This window comes from Mustelus asterias, unplaced genomic scaffold, assembly GCF_964213995.1.
Source record: "Mustelus asterias unplaced genomic scaffold, sMusAst1.hap1.1 HAP1_SCAFFOLD_1409, whole genome shotgun sequence".
Classification (NCBI taxonomy): Eukaryota; Metazoa; Chordata; class Chondrichthyes; order Carcharhiniformes; family Triakidae; genus Mustelus; species Mustelus asterias.
This window is the reverse complement of record NW_027591354.1, coordinates 41324-60991: the sequence shown is the minus strand read 5'-3', so window position 1 is coordinate 60991 and position 19668 is coordinate 41324. Positions and strand designations below refer to the sequence as shown.

The 19668-nt window shown below is 46.1% G+C and overlaps 1 protein-coding gene across 1 annotated transcript in view; it reads left to right on the top strand.

The window, feature by feature from the left end:
• LOC144488248 (vacuolar protein sorting-associated protein 4A) overlaps positions 1-19668 on the top strand; it is a 65653-nt gene that overhangs the window by 29159 nt on the left and 16826 nt on the right. The window contains exons 5-6 of the mRNA XM_078206283.1: positions 6092-6248; positions 18530-18678. Coding sequence (XP_078062409.1) covers positions 6092-6248; positions 18530-18678 — 306 coding nt within the window. The remainder of the gene's footprint in view (positions 1-6091; positions 6249-18529; positions 18679-19668) is intronic.

Here is a 19668-nt window from a genome sequence, read left to right as displayed (position 1 = left end):
ATGGAAAGTGGGAGGCCTTCAAAGGAGAAATTTTGAGAGTGCAGAGTTTGTATGTTCCTGTCAGGATTAAAGGCAAAGTAAATCGGAATAAGGAACTTGGTTCTCGAGGGAGATTGTAACACTGATTAAGAGGAAGAGAGAGTTGTATGAAATGTACAGGCAGCAAGGAACAGATCAGATGCTCGAGGAGTATAAAAAGTGCAAGAAGCTACTTAAGAGGGAAATCAGGAGGGCTAAAAGAAGACATGAGGTTGCTTTGGCAGACAGAGTGAAGGAAAATCCAAAGAGCTTCTATAGGTATGTTAGGAGCAAAAGGATAGTGAGGGATAAAATTGGTCCTCTAGAAGACCAGAGTGGTAGACTGTGTATGGAACCAAAAGAGATGGAGGAGATACTAAATGGTTTTTTTGCATCTGTATTTACTGAGGAAACGGGCATGGAGAATACAGAAATAGGGCAAACAGGTAGGGAGGTCATTGAACATTTACAGATTAAAGGGGAGGAGGTGCTCGCTGTCTTGAGGCAAATCAGAGTGGATAAATCCCCAGGACCGGACAGGATATTCCCACGGACCTTGAGGGAAGCTAGTGTTGAACTTGCAGGAGCCCTGGCAGACATATTTAAAATGTCAGTATTCACGGGGGAGGTGCCGGATGATTGGAGGGTGGCTCATGTTGTTCCGTTGTTTAAAAAAGGTTCCAAAAGAAATCCGGGAAATTATCGGCCAGTAAGTTTGACGTCGGTGGTGGGCAAGATATTGGAAGGTGTGATAAGGGATAGGATCTACAAATATTTGGATAGACAGGGACTTATTAGGGAGAGTCAACATGGCTTTGTGCGTGGTAGGTCATGTTTGACCAATCTATTAGAGTTTTTCGAGGAGGTTACCAGGAAAGTGGATGAAGGGAAGGCGGTGGATGTTGTCTACCTGGATTTCAGCAAGGCCTTTGACAAGGTCCCTCATGGGAGGTTAGTTAGGAAGGTTCAGTCGCTAGGTATACATGGGGAGGTAGTAAATTGGATTAGACACTGGCTCAATGGAAGAAGCCAGAGAGTGGTTGTGGAGGATTGCTTCTCTGAGTGGAGGCCTGTGACTAGTGGTGTGCCGCAGGGATCGGTGTTGGGTCCATTGTTGTTTGTCATCTATATCAATGATCTGGATGATAATGTGGTAAATTGGATCAGCAAGTTTGCTGATGATACAAAGATTGGAGGTGTAGTGGACAGTGAGGAAGGTTTTCAAAGCTTGCAGAGGGATTTGGACCAACTAGAAAAATGGGCTGAAAAATGGCAAATGGAATTTAACGCGGACAAGTGTGAGATATTGCACTTTGGAGGGACAAACCAAAGTAGAACGTACAGGGTAAATGGTAGGACTCTGAAGAGTGCAGTTGAACAGAGGGATCTGGGAATAGAGGTACAGAATTCCCTAAAAGTGACGTCACAGGTGGATAGGGTCGTAAAGAGTGCCTTTGGTACATTGGCCTTTATAAATCGGAGTATCGAGTATAAAAGTTGGAGTGTTATGGTAAGGTTATATAAGGCATTGGTGAGGCTGAATTTGGAGTATTGTGTACAGTTTTGGTCACCTAGTTGCAGGAAGGATGTAAATAAGGTTGAAAGAGTGCAGAGAAGGTTCACAAGGATGTTGCCGGGACTTGAGAAGCTGAGTTACAGAGAGAGATTGAATAGGTTGGGACTTTATTCCCTGGAGCGTAGAAGATTATGGGGAGATTTGATAGAGGTGTATAAGATTTTGATGGGTATAGATAGAGTGAATGCAAGCAGGCTTTTTCCGCTGAGGCTAGGGGAGAAAAAAAACAGAGGGCATGGGTTAAGGGTGAAAGGAGAAAAGTTTAAAGAGAATATTAGGGGGGACTTCTTCACGCAGAGAGTGGTGGGAGTGTGGAATGAGCTGCCGGATAAAGTGGTAAATGCGGGGTCACTTTTAACATTTAAGAAAAATTTGGACGGGTTCATGGATGAGAGGGGTGTGGAGGGATATGGTCCAAGTGCAGGTCAGTGGGACTAGGCAAAAAATGGTTCGGCACAGACAAGAAGGGCCAAAAGGCCTGTTTCTGAGCTGTAATTTTCTATGGTTCTATGGTCCTTTCCTTCCTTTGACTCCACTGCACTTACTGGAGTTAAATGGGAGAGGTCGTGCTGTCCATTTCTGTTAACCAGGATTGGAAAGTTCCAGAAGAAATGGGCTATAATGTTAGGTAGAAAAACCTTAGTGGCCAGCAACCATGTGCCCAGCATACTGACTAGAAGATGAGGCAGTGCAATTTGGCAGAAGGGATAGGGGGTGGCAATGTGGACTTAATGGCACAGTTCTAAAGAATATGCAGGTATAGAAGGACCTTGTGCCCAGATCCTTGAATGTAGGAAGACATATTGAGAGCATCATTAGCCAAGCATATGAGATCTTGGGCTTTGTAAATAGAGGAATTGAGTACAAAAGCAGGGAAATTATACGGAATCCTTATAAAGCTTTGGTCATGCTTCAACTAGAGGCTTGCACCAGTTCTGGTCTTCCCACTTTCAGGAAGGATCTGAAGGTCCTTGAGAGGGTGCAGAAAAGGTTTACCAGAATGTCTCAAGGGTGAGGGAATTTGACTGCAAAGTTAGTTACCTATAAATGGCCGGTGGCCATCACCTCAGCCCTAGGACACCGCGACAGCAGTTCCTTAGGATAATCACCTAGGCCCAACCTCCTTCAGCTGCTTCACCAATGTCCTTCCCTTCAACGCAGAGTGAGAAGTCGGATGTTTGATAGGGAACAGTTCAAAACAAGGGGGCACAATATTAATGTTAGAGGTGGGCCAAAAAGTGTATGTTCTCATTGAAGAGTTATGAAAATCTGGGGCTTTTTTGTTATGAAGCATAGAAACATAGAAAATAGGAGCAGGAGTAGGCCATTCGGCACATTTAGCCTGCTTCACCAGCCAATATGATCATGGATGATCCTTTATAACACTGCTCCAGTGCTCTCCCCATACCCTTGACATCTTTAGATTCGAGAAATCTATCTATTTCCTTTTTAAATACATTTAATGGTTTATCCTTCTGTGGTAGAGAATTCCACAGGTTCACCGCCCTCTGAAGAAATGTTTCCTCAGCTCACTTCTAAATGACCTACCCTGTATCCTGATACTGACTCCTTGTTCTAGACCCTCCAGCCAGAGAAAACAACAACCCTGTATCCAGTCTGTTCAGCCCTGTCAGAATTTTATACATTTCCTAGAATCATAGAATCCCTACAATGCAGAAGGAGGCCATTCGACCCATTGAGCCTGCACCGACAACAATCCCACCCAGGTCCTATCCCCGTAACCCCACATATTTACCCTGGTAATCCCCCCGACACTAAGGGGCAATTTAATTTAGCATGATCAGTCAACTTAACCTGCCCATCTTTGGATTGTGGGAGGAAACTGGAGCACCTGGAGGAAACCCACACAGACACGCGGAGAATGTGCAAACTCCACACACAAGCAGTTGAAGGAGGTTGGGTCACTCGAGGCCAGATGTGAACCCGGGTCCCTAGTGCTGTGAGGCTGCAGTGCTAACCACTGTGCCGCCGTGCATCTCATTTTTCTAAATTCCAGTGAATACAGGCCACATTGACCCAATCTTCCCTCATATGACATTTCTGCCGTCCTAGGAATCTATTTGGTGAATCTTCGCTGCACCCCCTCTGGCAAATGTATCCTTCCTTACATAAGGAGACAAGAACTGCACACAATATTTCAGGGATTGTCTCACCAGGTTCCTGTATAGCTGCAGTAAGACATCCTTGCTTCTGTACTCAAGTCCTTTTGCAATGAAGGTCAACATACCACTTGCCTTTCTAACTGCTTGCTGCATCTCTCCGTAACCGGTGTATTAGGACACCTATAAAAGCAAATTACTGCAGGTGCTGGAATCTGAAATCAAAAGAATAAACACTGGAAAATCTCAGCAGGTCTGGCAGCATCTGTGAGGAGAGAAAAGAGCTGACGTTCAGAGTCCAGATGACCCTTTGTCATCCTTTCTATGCCTTTTAGCTTTGACAAAGGGTCATCTGGACTCGAAACGTCAGCTCTTTTCTCTCCTTACAGATGCTGCCAACCTGCTGAGATTTTCCAGCATTTTCTCTTTTGGTATTAGTACACGTAGGCCCGTTTGTATGTCAACATTTCCCAATCTATCACCGTTCAAAGAATGCTCTGCCATTCTGTTTCTCCATCCAAAGTGGATAACTTTGCATTAATCCACATTATCCTGCTTCTGGTATGCATTAACCAAACATTCAACTTGTTTGAATTACCTTGAAGCTTCTTAACAGTCTTCTCAACACTCACATTCCCAACACATTTTGTACCATCAACAAACTTGGAAGGATATGGGACAAATGCAGAAAAATGGGAATAGCGCACCTTTAGTGGATCCAAATGGATGATATTGGAATAGTGTAGATTAGAGGGGCTTTAGATTGGTTTCACTGGTCGGCGCAACATCGAGGGCTGAAGGGCCTGTACTGCGCTGTAATGTTCTATGTTCTATGTTTAGTGGTGGATATCAAAGAACAAAGAAAATTACAGCACAGGAAAAGGCCCTTCAGCCCTTCAAGCCTGCACCGACCATGCTGCCTGACTTAACTAAAACCCCCTACCCTTCCGGGGACCATATCCCTCTATTCCCATCCTATTCATGTATTTGTCAAGACGTCCCTTAAAAGTTCCTATCGTATCTGCTTTCACTGCCTCCCCCGGCAACGAGTTCCAGGCACCCACTACACTCTGTGTAAAAAATCTGCCTCGTACATCTCCTTTAAACCTTGCCCCTCGCACCTTAAACCTATGCCCCCTAGTAATTGACTCTTCCACCCTGGAAAAAGCTTCTGACTGTCCATGCCTCTCATAATCTTGTAGACTTTTATCGTTGGTGCAGACTCGGTGGACCTTTTCAGCATTCTGACTCTATATTACATTTGGTTCCCTCATCCCAATCGCCATTGTAAATTCTGAATAGTTATGGCCCAAGCACTGATCCCTGTGGAACCTGACTGGTCACACTGACACTTTGAAAAAGACCCAATTTATTCCTGCTTTCTGTTTCCTGTCTATGAATCAGTTCTCAATCCATTCCAATATATTACCCACAATCACATGTGCTTTTAATTTTGCACACTAACCTCTTATGTGGGATATCAAAAGCTTTCTGAAAATCCAAATGCACCATATCCACTGGTTCACCCTTATCTATTCTACTAGTTGTGTCCTCAAAAAACTCCAGTAACTTTCATTATTCCAGGTTGCCTTTGTCTAATCCTGTTGACATTTTCGAAGTGTCCTGTCATTACATCCTTTATGATATACTCTAGAATTTTCCCTACTACCAGTTTGTAATTCCCTGTTTCCTCCCTCCTTTTTAAAATAGTGGGTTACATTTGCCATCCTCCAATCTGCTAGGACTGTTCCAGCATCTACAGAATTTTAGAAGATGACAGCCAATGCATCCACTGTTCCCATGGCCACCACCTTTAGAAGCCTGGATGTAGATTATCAGGCCCTGGGGGTTTTATTGGCTTTCTGTCCCAATAATTTCTCCAGCACTATTTTTTTTAGTAAACTAATTTCCTTTGATTCCTTCTCACTAGAAGCAGCTGAGTGCGTTGGACGTGAAAAAGGTTTTGAGCCCTGACAACATCCTGGTGGGAGAACCTGCTGCCTTAGCCAAACTGTCCCTTGCTTGACACTGTTACTGAAGCATCTCCACCACAAGTAGTGGAATTGTCCAAGACTCACCACCAGCTTCTCACATGCTGTAGGTCCCAAATTGGTTTAACCATTCAGCAGTGAACAAGACAAATCAAGTGCAAATTGACGGCAAAAAACTTGAAAGTGTTCCATTTCTTTAAAGTGTGCGACTGATTTGGGTTAGAAGGAGGGTGTTAATATATCTTGCAATCTGAATAGATCGCAAGCCATGTTCCTTATTTCCATCCCTGAGCTTGGTGGAATCTATATTAAATCTGTTACAATCCTGTTAACTGCTGCAACTAAGCTGATCCAGTTGGCATATTATGGTCTTTTTATTTTTGTAGGTAAACGAACTCCTTGGCGTGGGATCTTGCTCTTTGGTCCACCTGGTACAGGGAAATCCTACCTGGCCAAAGCTGTAGCAACAGAGGCCAATAATTCCACATTCTTCTCTGTGTCTTCATCTGACCTGATGTCCAAATGGTTAGGAGAGAGCGAGAAGTAAGTGGTATCCCAAATATCTGGGCCTCGTGTTTCTGGGTAAAGACAGGTTCAAGCTCTCTATTCTAATTAAATAAAGGGAAATTACTGCAGATGCAGGAATCTGAAACAATAATAGAAAATACTGGACATTTTTAGCTTGGCACCTAACCAGCATCTCTTTTGGACTGCGGGAGGAAATCTGAGCACCCAGAGTAAACCCGTGCAGACTCCGCACAGACAGTCACCAGCGCCAGGGAATCGAATCCGGGTCTCTGGCGCTATGAGGCAGCAGTGCTAACCACTGTGCCGCCCAGGAATAATTAGGGAATGTTTAGTGCCTGTTGAAATGGACAGAGTTAAAATGCCATCAGTCTAATATCAGCCGGGCCACCAATCTATTTGTCAAAGAAACTGACCATAACCTTGAACCTAAAATTAAAGCAGCTGAAAGTGAGTGCAGGAGCTGTGTGGAATGAGAAAATTAAAGGACATGGAGGAGACTAACAATTAGCGTCCTAGAAATCAAGCTGTGACTGCTAAATCAGAGCAAACTCAGCTCGTCTCCAGTGTAAAATAAAAGAGCTGAATGAAGATTAAGATTTGTCGTGAAAAATGGTTATTGTTGGAATTTGTGGAAGTTTATGAAATATCTTTTTCATGGGCAAGGTAAACCATGAATGTTATTTTGGGAAGGTGGGACAGAGAACACGAGCAACAATCCTGAAAAATACATTTAGACAGAATATAAATTAAAATGTTTTTACTCATCCTGAGAAATATTTAGGATAATCTACGAAATTGAAAACAGAGGTAAAAAGCCTCAGTGAAAGCGAGTTATCTGCTTCTTTTGGTCTCCTCGGCATCTTATTCTGTTGCTTGTATCTTCTTTAAAGCTTTGAGATTCTTATTGAGGGTGAACTCTGCATTACCAGGTAAAGCATTAGACCCTTGCTACCTGTTCATTTCTCATCTTTCTTCTACCACAAGGTCTGGATCATCATCAGACCAGTTAACTTGATGTCTGTCATGGGGAAGGTGTTAGAACCGATCTTTAAAGAGATGTTATAGCTGGGCACTTAGAGAAGGCAGTAGGGAGTCTAATAACACCAGGTTAAAGTCCAACCTGGTGTTGTAAGACTCACTGTGTTTACCCCAGTCCAACGTCGGCATCTCCACATCACTTAGAGAAGCACATGGTAGTCGGGAAGAGTCAGTATCTTTTTGTGAAAAGGAAATCCTGTTTAATCAGTTAGTTGGAGTCCTTTGAAGGAATAACATGCACTGGATAAAGGAGAACCTGTAGAGTTGTAGGGAGTAACATATTAGGACACAAATGGTATGTTGTCCTTCATAGTGAGAAGATTTGCGTAAAAGAGCAGGGATGTCTTGCTCCAATTATACAGGGGCTTGGCGAGAGCTCACCTGGAATATTGTGTGCAGTTTCCTTCTCCTTATCTGAAGAAGGATGTTCTTGCTGGAGAGGGAGTGTAGCAAACATTTACCTGACTGATTCCTGGGATAGTGGGACTCATGTATGAGAAGAGATCGAGTCAGTTAGGATTATATTCGCTGAATTTAGAAGAATGTGGGAGCAATCTCATAAACCTATAAAATTCTAACAGGACTAGACAGAGTAGATGCAGGAAGGATGTTCCCAATGGCAGGGGAGTTCAGAACCGGGGAGGTCACAATCTAAGAATACAGGGTAAACCTTTTAGGACTGAGGTGAGGAGAAATTTCTTCACCCAGAGGATAGTGAATTTGTGAAATTCTCAACACAGAAAACAGTTGAGGCCAAAATATTGTATGTTTTCCAGGAGTTCGATATAGCTCTTGGGCCTAAAGGGATCAAAGGATATGGAGGGGAGAGCAGAAACAGGGGTTGGATGATCTGCAGTGATCACAATAAATGGCAGAAGAGGCTTGAGGGGCTGAATGGCCTACTCCTACTCCAATTTTTTATGTCTCTATTAGCATGTATAGAAGGTTGGCTGGCAGGCAGAAAACAGTATGTATTTCTAATGATGTGGAGATGCCGGCGTTGGACTGGGGTAAACACAGTAAAGAGTCTAACAACACCAGGTTAAAGTCCAACAGGTTTATTTGGTAGCAAAAGCCACTAGCTTTCGGAGCGCTGCTTCTTCGTCAGGTGAGTGGGAGATCTGCTCATACACATCAAACAGGGCAGATAAAGACACAAACTCAATTTACAGACTAATGAATAATGATTGGAATGCAAGTCTTTACAGCTAATCTAGTCTTAAAGGTACAGGCAATGCGAGTGGAGGGAGCATTAGCACAGGTTAAAGAGATGTGTATTCTCTCCAGACAGGACAGTTAGTGAGATTTTACAAGACCAGGCAAGTTGTGGGAGTTACAGATAGTGTGACATGAACCCAAGATCCCGGCTTAGGCCGTCCTCATGTGTGCGGAACTTGGCTATCAGTCTCTGCTCAGCGACACTGTGCTGTCGTGTGTTGTGAAGGCCGCCTTGGAGAATGCTTACCCGAATATCAGAGGCCGAATGCCCGTGACCGCTGAAGTGCTCCCCAACAGGAAGAGAACAGTCTTGCCTGGTGATTGTTGAGCGGTGTTCATTCATCCGTTGTCATAGCGTCTGCATGGTTTCCCCAATGTACCATGCCTCGGGACATCCTTTCCTGCAGCGTATCAGGTCGACAATGTTGGCCGAGTTGCAAGAGTAGGTACCGTGTACCTGGTGGATGGTGTTCTCACGTGAGATGATGGCATCCGTGTTGATGATCCGGCACGTCTTGCAGCGGTGGCTGTGGCAGGGTTGTGTGGTGTCATGGTCACTGTTCTCCTGAAGGCTGGGTAGTTTGCTGCGGACAATGGTCTGTTTGAGGTTGTGCGGTTGTTTGAAGGCAAGAAGTGGGGGTGTGGGGATGGCCTTGGCGAGATGTTCATCTTCATCAATGACATGTTGAAGGCTCCGGAGGAGATGCCGTAGCTTCTCCGCTCTGGGGAAGTACTGGACGACGAAGGATACTCTGTCCACCGTGTCCCGTGTTTGTCTTCTGAGGAGGTCAGTGCAGTTTTTCGCTGTGGCGCGTCGGAACTGTCGATCGATGAGTCGAGCGCCATATCCTGTTCTTATGAGGGCATCTTTCACCGTCTGGAGGTGTCTGTTGCGATCCTCCTCATCCGAGCAGATCCTGTGTATTCGGAGGGCTTGTCCGTAGGGGATGGCTTCTTTAACGTGTTTAGGGTGGAAGCTGGAGAAGTGGAGCATCGTGAGGTTATCCGTGGGCTTGCGGTACAGTGAGGTGTGGGGGTGACCGTCCTTAATGGAGATGCGTGTGTCCAAGAATGCAACCGATTCCGGAGAGTAGTCCATGGTGAGTCTGATGGTGGGATGGAACTTGTTGATATCATTGTATAGTTGTTTCAGTGATTGTTCGCCATTAACTTGATCAGCTGTAAAGACTCGCATTCCAATCATTATTCATTAGTCTGTAAATTGAGTTTGTGTCTTTATCTGCCCTGTTTGATGTGTATGAGCAGATCTCCCACTCGCCTGATGAAGGAGCAGCACTCCGAAAGCTAGTGGCGTTTGCTACCAAATAAACCTGTTGGACTTTAACCTGGTGTTGTTAGACTCCTTACTGTGTTTACCCCAGTCCAACGCCGGCATCTCCACATCATGGCTACCATCGACACTGCAAACTGCCGGCTCCAAATGGAGAGGATCTCCAAGAAGATCGCGCATATCAACACAGACATCAAGTTTCTACAAAGATGCAAGAAAGCAGACAAGATACCGAAAGGACTACAGATCACAAACCCACTCAGGTCAACCTATAACACAGACTACGCTGAGAGACTTTGCCGTCGCACCTCTCTCACCCTCCTCAAACACCTCATACACCAGCTCTACAGCAAACGCCGCAGCCTTGAAACCAAGATAGAGTCCATATTCTCAACTTGCGCTCAGGACGCAGACCAGCTGCGAAACTCTGCCAAGCAGACGAGACAAAGGAACTACACCATCTACATGCACACCAAGAACAGGAAACTCGAGAAACTCGGCATCACCACCAGCAGCAACCAAGCCTCCCCCGGTACCACAGTAGAAAACAGTACCACTGCAGGGAAGTCCATTGTCAACTTGTCGGACTACACACTTCAACCAGATGAAATCGAAGTTCTCAGCCGAGGGCTCAGTTTTTGCCCCCCAACCAAAATAGACCCCATCAGTCTCGGAGCAGACAGAGGAATTCATCAGGCGAATGAGGCTGCGGGAGTTCTTCCACAAACCCCAAGAGGCCAACAGCGAACACAATGAGACAGCCAATGAACCGGAACAGCAGACAGAGAGATCCGCAGTGCAACCGAAGAGGAAAGAGTCGAATTGGACCCCTCCGGAAGGCCACTGCCCTCGACTTGACATGTATGCCCAAGCCATCAGGAGGTGCATCAACACCAAATTCATCAGCCGCACTCACAAAACAGCTCCGAACATCACCCAAGCACAACGCAATGCCATCCGCACTCTCAAGACCAACCGCAACATTGTCATCAAACCAGCAGACAAAGGAGGGGCCATCGTCATACTGAACAGAACGGATTACTGCAAAGAAGTGTACCGACAACTGAACAACGAGGAACACTACAGACAGTTACCCACAGATCCGACCAAAGAACACACCCGTCAACTCAACACTCTGATCAAGACCTTTGATCCGGACCTTCAGAACACCCTCCGTGCTCTCATCCCACGTACTCCCCACGTGGAGATCTCTACTGCCTCCCGAAGATACACAAGGCAAACACCCGGCCGTCCCATCGTATCAGGCAATGAGACCCTGTGCTAGAACCTCTCCGGCTATGTCGAGGGCATCCTGAAACCCATTGTACAAAGAACCCCCAGCTTTTGTCGCGACACGACGGACTTCCTTCAGAAACTCGGCACACATGGAGCAGTTGAACCAGGAGCACTCCTCGTCACAATGGATGTCTCAGCACTCTACACCAGCATCCCCCACGATGATGGCATTTCTGCAACTGCCTCAGTACTCAACGCCGACAACTGCCAGTTTCCAGATGCAATTTTACAACTCATCCACTTCATCCTGGACCACAATGTCTTCATCTCCAACAACCAGTTCTTCATCCAGACACACGGAACAGCCATGGGGACCAAATTCGCACCTCAATATGCCAACATCTTCATGCACAGGTTCGAACAAGACTTCTTCACCGCACACGGCCTTCAACCGATGCTGTACACTAGATACATCGATGACATTTTCTTCCTTTGGAGTCATGGTGAACAATCACTGAAACAACTACGGTAGCACAGTGGTTAGCACTGCTGCTTCACAGCTCCAGGGTCCCGGGTTCGATTCCCGGCTCGGGTCACTGTCTGTGTGGAGTTTGCACATTCTCCTCGTGTTTGCGTGGGTTTCCTCCGGGTGCTCCGGTTTCCTCCCACAGTCCAAAGATGTGCAGGTTAGGTTGATTGGCCAGGTTAAAAAAATTGCCCCTGAGATGTGTAGGTTAGAGGGATTAGCGGGTAAATATGTGAGGGTAGGGCCTGGGTGGGATTGTGGTCGGTGCAGACTCGATGGGCCGAATGGCCTCCTTCTGCACTGTAGGGTTTCTATGATTCTATGACATCAACAAGTTCCATCCCACCATCAGACTCACCGTGGACTACTCTCCGGAATCGGTTGCATTCTTGGACACATGCATCTCCATTAAGGACGGTCACCTCAGCACCTCACTGTACCGCAAGCCCACGGATAACCTCACGATGCTCCATTTCTCCAGCTTCCACCCTAAACACGTTAAAGAAGCCATCCCCTACGGACAAGCCCTCCGTATACACAGGATCTGCTCGGATGAGGAGGACGCAACATTCACCTCCAGACGCTGAAAGATGCCCTCATAAGAACAGGATATGGCGCTCGACTCATTGATCAACAGTTCCAACGCGCCACAGCGAAAAACCGCACCGACCTCCTCAGAAGACAAACACGGGACACGGTGGACAGAGTACCCTTCGCCGTCCAATACTTCCCCGGAGCGGAGAAGCTACGACATCTCCGGAGCCTTCAACATGTCATTGATGAAGACGAACATCTCGCCAAGGCCATTCCCACACCCTCACTTCTTGCCTTCAAACAACCGCACAACCTCAACCAGACCATTGTCCGCAGCAAACTACCCAGCCTTCAGGAGAACAGTGACCACGACACCACACAACCCTGCCACAGCCACCGCTGCAAGACGTGCCGGATCATCGACACGGATGCCATCATCTCACGTGAGAACACCATCCACCAGATACACGGTACATACTCTTGCAACTCGGCCAACATTGTCGAACTGATACGCTGCAGGAAAGGATGTCCGGAGGCATGGTACATTTGGGAAACCATGCAGATGCTACGACAACGGATGAATGAACACCGCTCGACAATCACCAGGCAAGACTGTTCTCTTGTTGGGGAGCACTTCAGCGGTCATGGGCATTCGGCCTCTGATATTCGGGTAAGCATTCTCCAGGGCAGCCTTCACAACACACGACAGCGCAGAGTCGCTGAGCAGAGACTGATAGTCAGGTTCCGCACACATGAGGACGGCCTCAACCGGGATCTTGGGTTCATGTCACACTATCTGTAACTCCCACAACTTGCCTGGACTTGCAAAATCTCACTAACTGTCCTGTCTGGAGACAATACACATCTCTTTAACCTGTGCTAATGCTCCCTCCACTCACATTGTCTGTACCGTTAAGACTTGATTAGCTGTAAAGACTCTCATTCCATTCATTATTCTGTAAATTGAGTTTGTGTCTTTATCTGCCCTGTTTGCTGTATATGAACAGATCTCCCACTCACCTGACGAAGGAGCAGCGCTCCGAAAGCTAGTGGCGTTTGCTACCAAATAAACCTGTTGGACTTTAACCTGGTGTTGTTAGACTCCTTACTGTCTTTTTCTAATGGGCAGGATAAGGCGAGTGGAGTCCTGCAGGATCTGTGATAGAGTCGTACAATTTATATCAATGACTTCGATGAGGGGAGTGAAGGCATGGTAGCTAATTTTGCAGATGACACAAAGATAGATAGGAAAGTATGTTGTGAAGTGGACATGAGCTTGCAAATGGTTATAGATAGGTTGCGAGAGTGGGTAAAATTCTGGCAATGGAACATAATGTGGGAAAATGTGAAGTTCACTTTGGCAGGAAGAATAAAAAAATGGAGTGTTACTTAAATGGAGAATGACTGCAAAAATCTGAGGTACAGAGGTGTTCTTGTGCTTGAGTCACAAAGTTAGAATGCAGGCAGAGCAAGTTATTAAGAAAGCTAATGGAATGCTATCCTTTATTACAGGAGGCACTGCCCATAATAGCAAGGAGGTTAACAAGTGGGTGAACTTGCAGCGTGGATCAGTACCTGGGACTTCGATGTTGTGGCTATTTCAGAGACATGGATAGAGCAGGGACAGGAATGGATGCTGCAGGTCCCGGGGTTCAAATGTTTTAGTCGAAGTAGGGAAGGAGGTAGAAGAGGGGGAGGGGTAGCATTATTGGTCAGAGATTGTATCACAGTGTCAGAGAGGAGGTTTGATGAGGACTTATCTGTTGAGGTAGTATGGGCGGAGATTAGAAATAGGAGAGGAGAGGTCACCCTGTTGGGAGTCTTTTATAGACCTCCTAAAAGTTCTAGAGAGGTTGAGGAAAGGATTGCGGAGTCAATCCTGCTTAGGAGTGAAAGTAATAGGGCAATTGTTATGGGGGATTTTAACTTGACTAATATTGACTGGAATTGTTATAGCTCTAGCTCGTTAGAGGGGTCAGTTTTTGTTCAAAGCGTGCAGGAAGGTTTTTTGACTCAGTATGTAGACAGGCCAACTAGAGGTGAGGCTATATTGGATCTGGTGCTGGGAAATGAGCCAGACCAGGTGCTAGACTTGGAAGTTGGTGTGCATTTTGGTGATAGTGACCACAATTCGGTTACGTTCACCTTAGTGATGGAAAGGGATAGGCATGAACCTCGGGCCAGTGGTTTTAGCTGGGGGAAGGGTAATTATGAGGCTATTAGGAGAGAATTAGGAAACATAGGTTGGACTAGGAGATTACAGGGACTGGGAACGTCCGACATGTGGAGTTTTTTCAAGGAGCAGCTACTGCGAGTCTGTGATAGGTATGTCCCTGTCAGGCAAGGAGGAATTGGTAGGGCTAGGGAACCGTGGTGCACCAAAAAAGTTTCTTTGTTGGTTAAAAAGAAAAAGGAGGCTTATGTTCGGATGAGACGTGAGCACTCGGGTAGTGCACTAGAAAGCTTTAGATTGGCTAAGAGGGAGTTGAAGAGCGAGCTTAGAAGGGCTAAAAGGGGACATGAGAAGACTTTGGCGGATAGGGTTAAAGAGAATCCTAAGGCGTTCTATAGGTATGTCAAGAACAGAAGGTTGGTTAGGGCAAGTTTAGGGCCAGTTATAGATGGCAGAGGGAAGTTATGTGTGGAACCGGAGGAGATTGGTGAAGCATTGAACCAATATTTCTCTTCGGTGTTCACGCAAGGGGACATGAATATAGCTGAGGAGGACACTGGGTTGCAAGGGAGTAGAATAGACAGTATTACAGTTGATAAGGAGGATGTGCAGGATATTCTGGAGGGTCTGAAAATAGATAAATCCCCTGGTCCGGATGGGATTTATCCAAGGATTCTCTGGGAGGCAAGAGAAGTGATTGCAGAGCCTCTGGCTCTGATCTTCAGGTCGTCGTTGGCCTCTGGTATAGTACCAGAAGATTGGAGGTTAGCGAATGTTGTCCCATTGTTTAAGAAGGGGAACAGAGACTTCCCCGGGAATTATAGACCGGTGAGTCTCACTTCTGTTGTCGGCAAGATGTTGGAAAAAATTATAAGGGATAGGATTTATAGTTATTTGGAGAGTAATGAATTGATAGGTGATAGTCAGCATGGTTTTGTGGCAGGTAGGTCGTGCCTTACTAACCTTATTGAGTTTTTTGAGAAAGTGACCAAGGAGGTGGATGGGGGCAAGGCAGTGGACGTGGTATATATGGATTTTAGTAAGGCGTTTGATAAGGTTCACCATGGTAGGCTTCTGCAGAAAATGCAGATGTATGGGATTGGGGGTGATCTAGGAAATTGGATCAGGAATTGGCTAGCGGATAGGAAACAGAGGGTGGTGGTTGATAGTAAATATTCATCATGGAGTGCGGTTACAAGTGGTGTACCTCAGGGATCTGTTTTGGGGCCACTGCTGTTTGTAATATTTATTAATGATCTGGATGAGGGTATAGTTGGGTGGATTAGCAAATTTGCTGATGACACCAAAGTCGGTGGTGTGGTAGACAGTGAGGAAGGGTGTCGTAGTTTGCAGGAAGACTTAGACAGGTTGCAAAGTTGGGCCGAGAGGTGGCGGATGGAGTTTAATGCGGAGAAGTGTGAGGTAATTCACTTTGGTAGGAATAACAGATGTGTTGAGTATAGGGCTAACGGGAGGACTTTGAATAGTGTGGAGGAGCAGAGGGATCTAGGTGTATGTGTGCATAGATCCCTGAAAGTTGGGAATCAAGTAGATAAGGTTGTTAAGAAGGCATATGGTGTCTTGGCGTTTATTGGTAGGGGGATTGAATTTAGGAGTCGTAGCGTTATGTTGCAACTGTACACAACTCTGGTGCGGCCGCACTTGGAGTACTGTGTGCAGTTCTGGTCCCCACATTACAGGAAGGATGTGGAGGCTTTGGAGAGGGTGCAGAGGAGGTTTACCAGGATGTTGCCTGGTATGGAGGGGAGATCCTATGAGGAGAGGCTGAGGGATTTGGGATTGTTTTCGCTGGAAAGGCGGCGGCTAAGAGGGGATCTTATTGAAACATATAAGATGATTAGAGGTTTAGATAGGGTGGATAGTGATAGCCTTTTTCCTCTGATGGAGAAATCCAGCACGAGGGGGCATGGCTTTAAATTGAGGGGGGGTAGTTATAGAACCGATGTCAGGGGTAGGTTCTTTACCCAGAGGGTGGTGAGGGATTGGAATGCCCTGCCAGCATCAGTAGTAAATGCGCCTAGTTTGGGGGCGTTTAAGAGATCCGTAGATAGGTTCATGGACGAAAAGAAATTGGTTTAGGTTGGAGGGTCACAGTTTTTTTTTTAACTGGTCGGTGCAACATCGTGGGCCGAAGGGCCTGTTCTGCGCTGTAATGTTCTATGTTCTATGTTCTATGCAGTTACCCAGACCACTGGGTAAGACCATATCTCGAATATTGTGAGCAGCTTTGGTCTCCATAGTTAAAGAAAGATGTAAATGAGTTGGAGGTGATTCCGAGAAAGTTTACTAGATTGATAGAGAAGGTTTGCTAGGATGTTGCCTGGTATGGAGGGTCTTAGCTATGAGGAGAGATTGGGTAAACTGGGCTTGTTCTCCCTGGAAAGACAGAGAATGAGGGGAGATCTAATAGAGGTATACAAGATTATGAAGGGTATAGATAGGGTGAACAGTGGGAAGCTTTTTCCCAGGTCGGAGATGACGATCACGAGGGGTCACGGGCTCAAGCTGAGAGGGGTGAAGTATAACTCAGATATCAGAGGGACGTTTTTTACACAGAGGGTGGTGGGGGCCTGGAATGCGCTGCCAAGTAGGGTGGTGGAGGCAGGCACGCTGACATCGTTTAAGACTTACCTGGATAGTCACATGAGCAGCCTGGGAATGGAGGGATACAAACGATTGGTCTAGTTGGACCAAGGAGCGGCACAGGCTTGGAGGGCAAAGGGCCTGTTTCCTGTGCTGTACTGTTCTTTGTTTGTAGGTGAGCCCAGAACAGCTGGGCACTGTTTTAAGATTAGTGATCACCCTTGGAAAATCTGTTTCTCTGAAAAGAACATAGAACATAGAAAAGCTACAGCACAAACAGGCCCTTCGGCCCACAAGTTGCGCCGAACATGTCCCTACCTACTAGGCTTACCTATAACCCTCTATCTTACTAACTTCCATGAACTTATCCCAAAGTCTCTTCAAAGACCCTATCGAATCCGCCTCCACCATCACTACCGGCAGCCGATTCCACGCACCCACCCCCTCTGAATGAAAAACCTACCCCTAACATCTCTTCTGTACCTACTCCCCAGCACCCTAAACCTGTGACCTCTTGTGGCAACCATTTCAGCCCTGGGTAAAAGCCTCTGAGAATCCACTCTATCAATACCTCTCCACAGTGACTTTGGAACTCTCTGCCTCAGAAGGAGGTGGGGCATTGAATATTTTTAAGGCAGAGGTAGAACCAGAATCTAAGCTGATCAGGGGTAGATGAACATAAAGAACTTGGAACACAAACATTTCAGCCATGTTCTTACAAAATTAGGAATCTACTGATGACCATGAAACCATTGTCGATTGTCAGAAAACCCATCTGGTTCACTAATATCCCTTAGGGGAGGAAATCTGCCGTCTTTACCTGGTCTGACCTACACGTGATTCCAGATCCACAGCAATGCGATTGACTCAATTGCGCTTGAGCAACTAGGGACAGGCAATAAATGCTGACCAGCCAGTGATGCCCAAGTCCCACGAATGAATAAATAAAGAATAAAAAGACTGCCTACTTCTGCTCCTATTTTGTATGTTCATATCAGTTCATTCTCAGCAAGTCTTAATAGAGGTTTATAAGATGATGAGGGGGATAGATAGAGTGGACGTTCAGAGACTATTTCCTCGGGTGGATGTAGCTGTTACTAGGGGGCATAACTATAGGGTTCATGGTGGGAGATATAGGAAGGATGTCCAAGGTAGGTTCTTTACTCAGAGAGTGGTTGGGGTGTGGAATGGACTGCCTGCTGTGATGGTGGAGTCGGACACTTTAGGAACTTTCAAGCGGTTATTGGATAGGCACATGGAGCGCGCCAGAATGATAGGAAGTGAGATAGCTTGATCTTGGTTTCGGACAAAGCTCGGCACAACATCGAGGGCCGAAAGGCCTGTACTGTGCTGTACTGTTCTATGTTCTATGTAAGCCATGGAGGCTACTCAGTTAGTTGGGGTCACATCTCCCAGGTAGATTGCAAGTACTTCAGCAGCAATAGCTGACTGTCAAGAACCAATGTTAAAAGGTTGAGGTACCAACACACAACATGGCAGTGCCTGCAAGCACTCTACAAAGTGGGTCAGTACATAAGAGAAGGGAGAAGTAAATGGGTACTAAAAGAAAGGGGCTCCTCTGAACTTTTGCAAAGTTCTTTTTAATGTGCTTTTCTTTGAGGTCGCTGAGAGATGTGGGAGTCTCACTGGGTAATCGCATTTCCTTTATCCATCAGACTTGTGAAGAATCTGTTTGAATTGGCTCGACAGCACAAACCCTCCATCATATTTATCGATGAGGTCGATTCCCTCTGTGGATCCCGGAATGAGAACGAGAGTGAAGCTGCTCGGCGCATCAAAACAGAATTTCTGGTCCAGATGCAAGGTATAGCGGAAATGTCAGAGGCTGGTTCATTTTAAATCAGACTGATAGATGTTGCAAGCAGCATGTAATGTTACATTGATCTCTCGCTCTCTCAATTCTGGGTATAAGTTCAGTGGTGTATTCTCGGGCTTTAAGCAAGAGGTAGGTAGGCCATGCGCTGATGAATCCGTCATCAGTGTTTCCCTGTTTATTTTGCCTTTTTAAGCATGCTGGACTTTTTCTTCCAAAATAACAGTTTTCATGGGAGATTTGATAAAACTGATTTAAGAAATTGGAAAGAATTCCCGGGGGAATTCCAATGTGGTGAGTCATGATTCAGAATTAACAGCCTGAATAGTTGCTGGAAGCAGATTACATAGAACATAGAATAGTACAGCACAGAACAGGCCCTTCGGCCCACGATGTTGTGCCGAGCTTTATCTGAAACCAAGATCAAGCTATCCCACTCCCTATCATCCTGGTGTGCTCCATGTGCCTATCCAATAACCGCTTAAATGTTCCTAAAGTGTCTGACTCCACTATCACTGCAGGCAGTCCATTCCACACCCCAACCACTCTCTGCGTGAAGAATCTACCTCTGATATCCTTCCTGTATCTCCCACCATGAACCCTATAGTTATGCCCCCTTGTAATAGCTCCATCCACCCGAGGAAATAGTCTTTGAACGTTCACTCGATCTATCCCCTTCATCATTTTATAAACCTCTATTAAGTCTCCCCTCAGCCTCCTCCGCTCCAGAGAGAACAGCCCTTGCTCCCGCAACCTTTCCTCATAAGACCTACCCTCCAAACCAGGCAGCATCCTGGTAAATCTCCTCTGCACTCTTTCCAGCGCTTCCACATCCTTCCTATAGTGAGGTGACCAGAACTGCACACAATATTCCAAATGTGGTCTCACCAAGGTCCTGTACAGTTGCAGCATAACCCCACGGCTCTTAAACTCCAACCCCCTGTTAATAAAAGCTAACACACTATAGGCCTTCTTCACAGC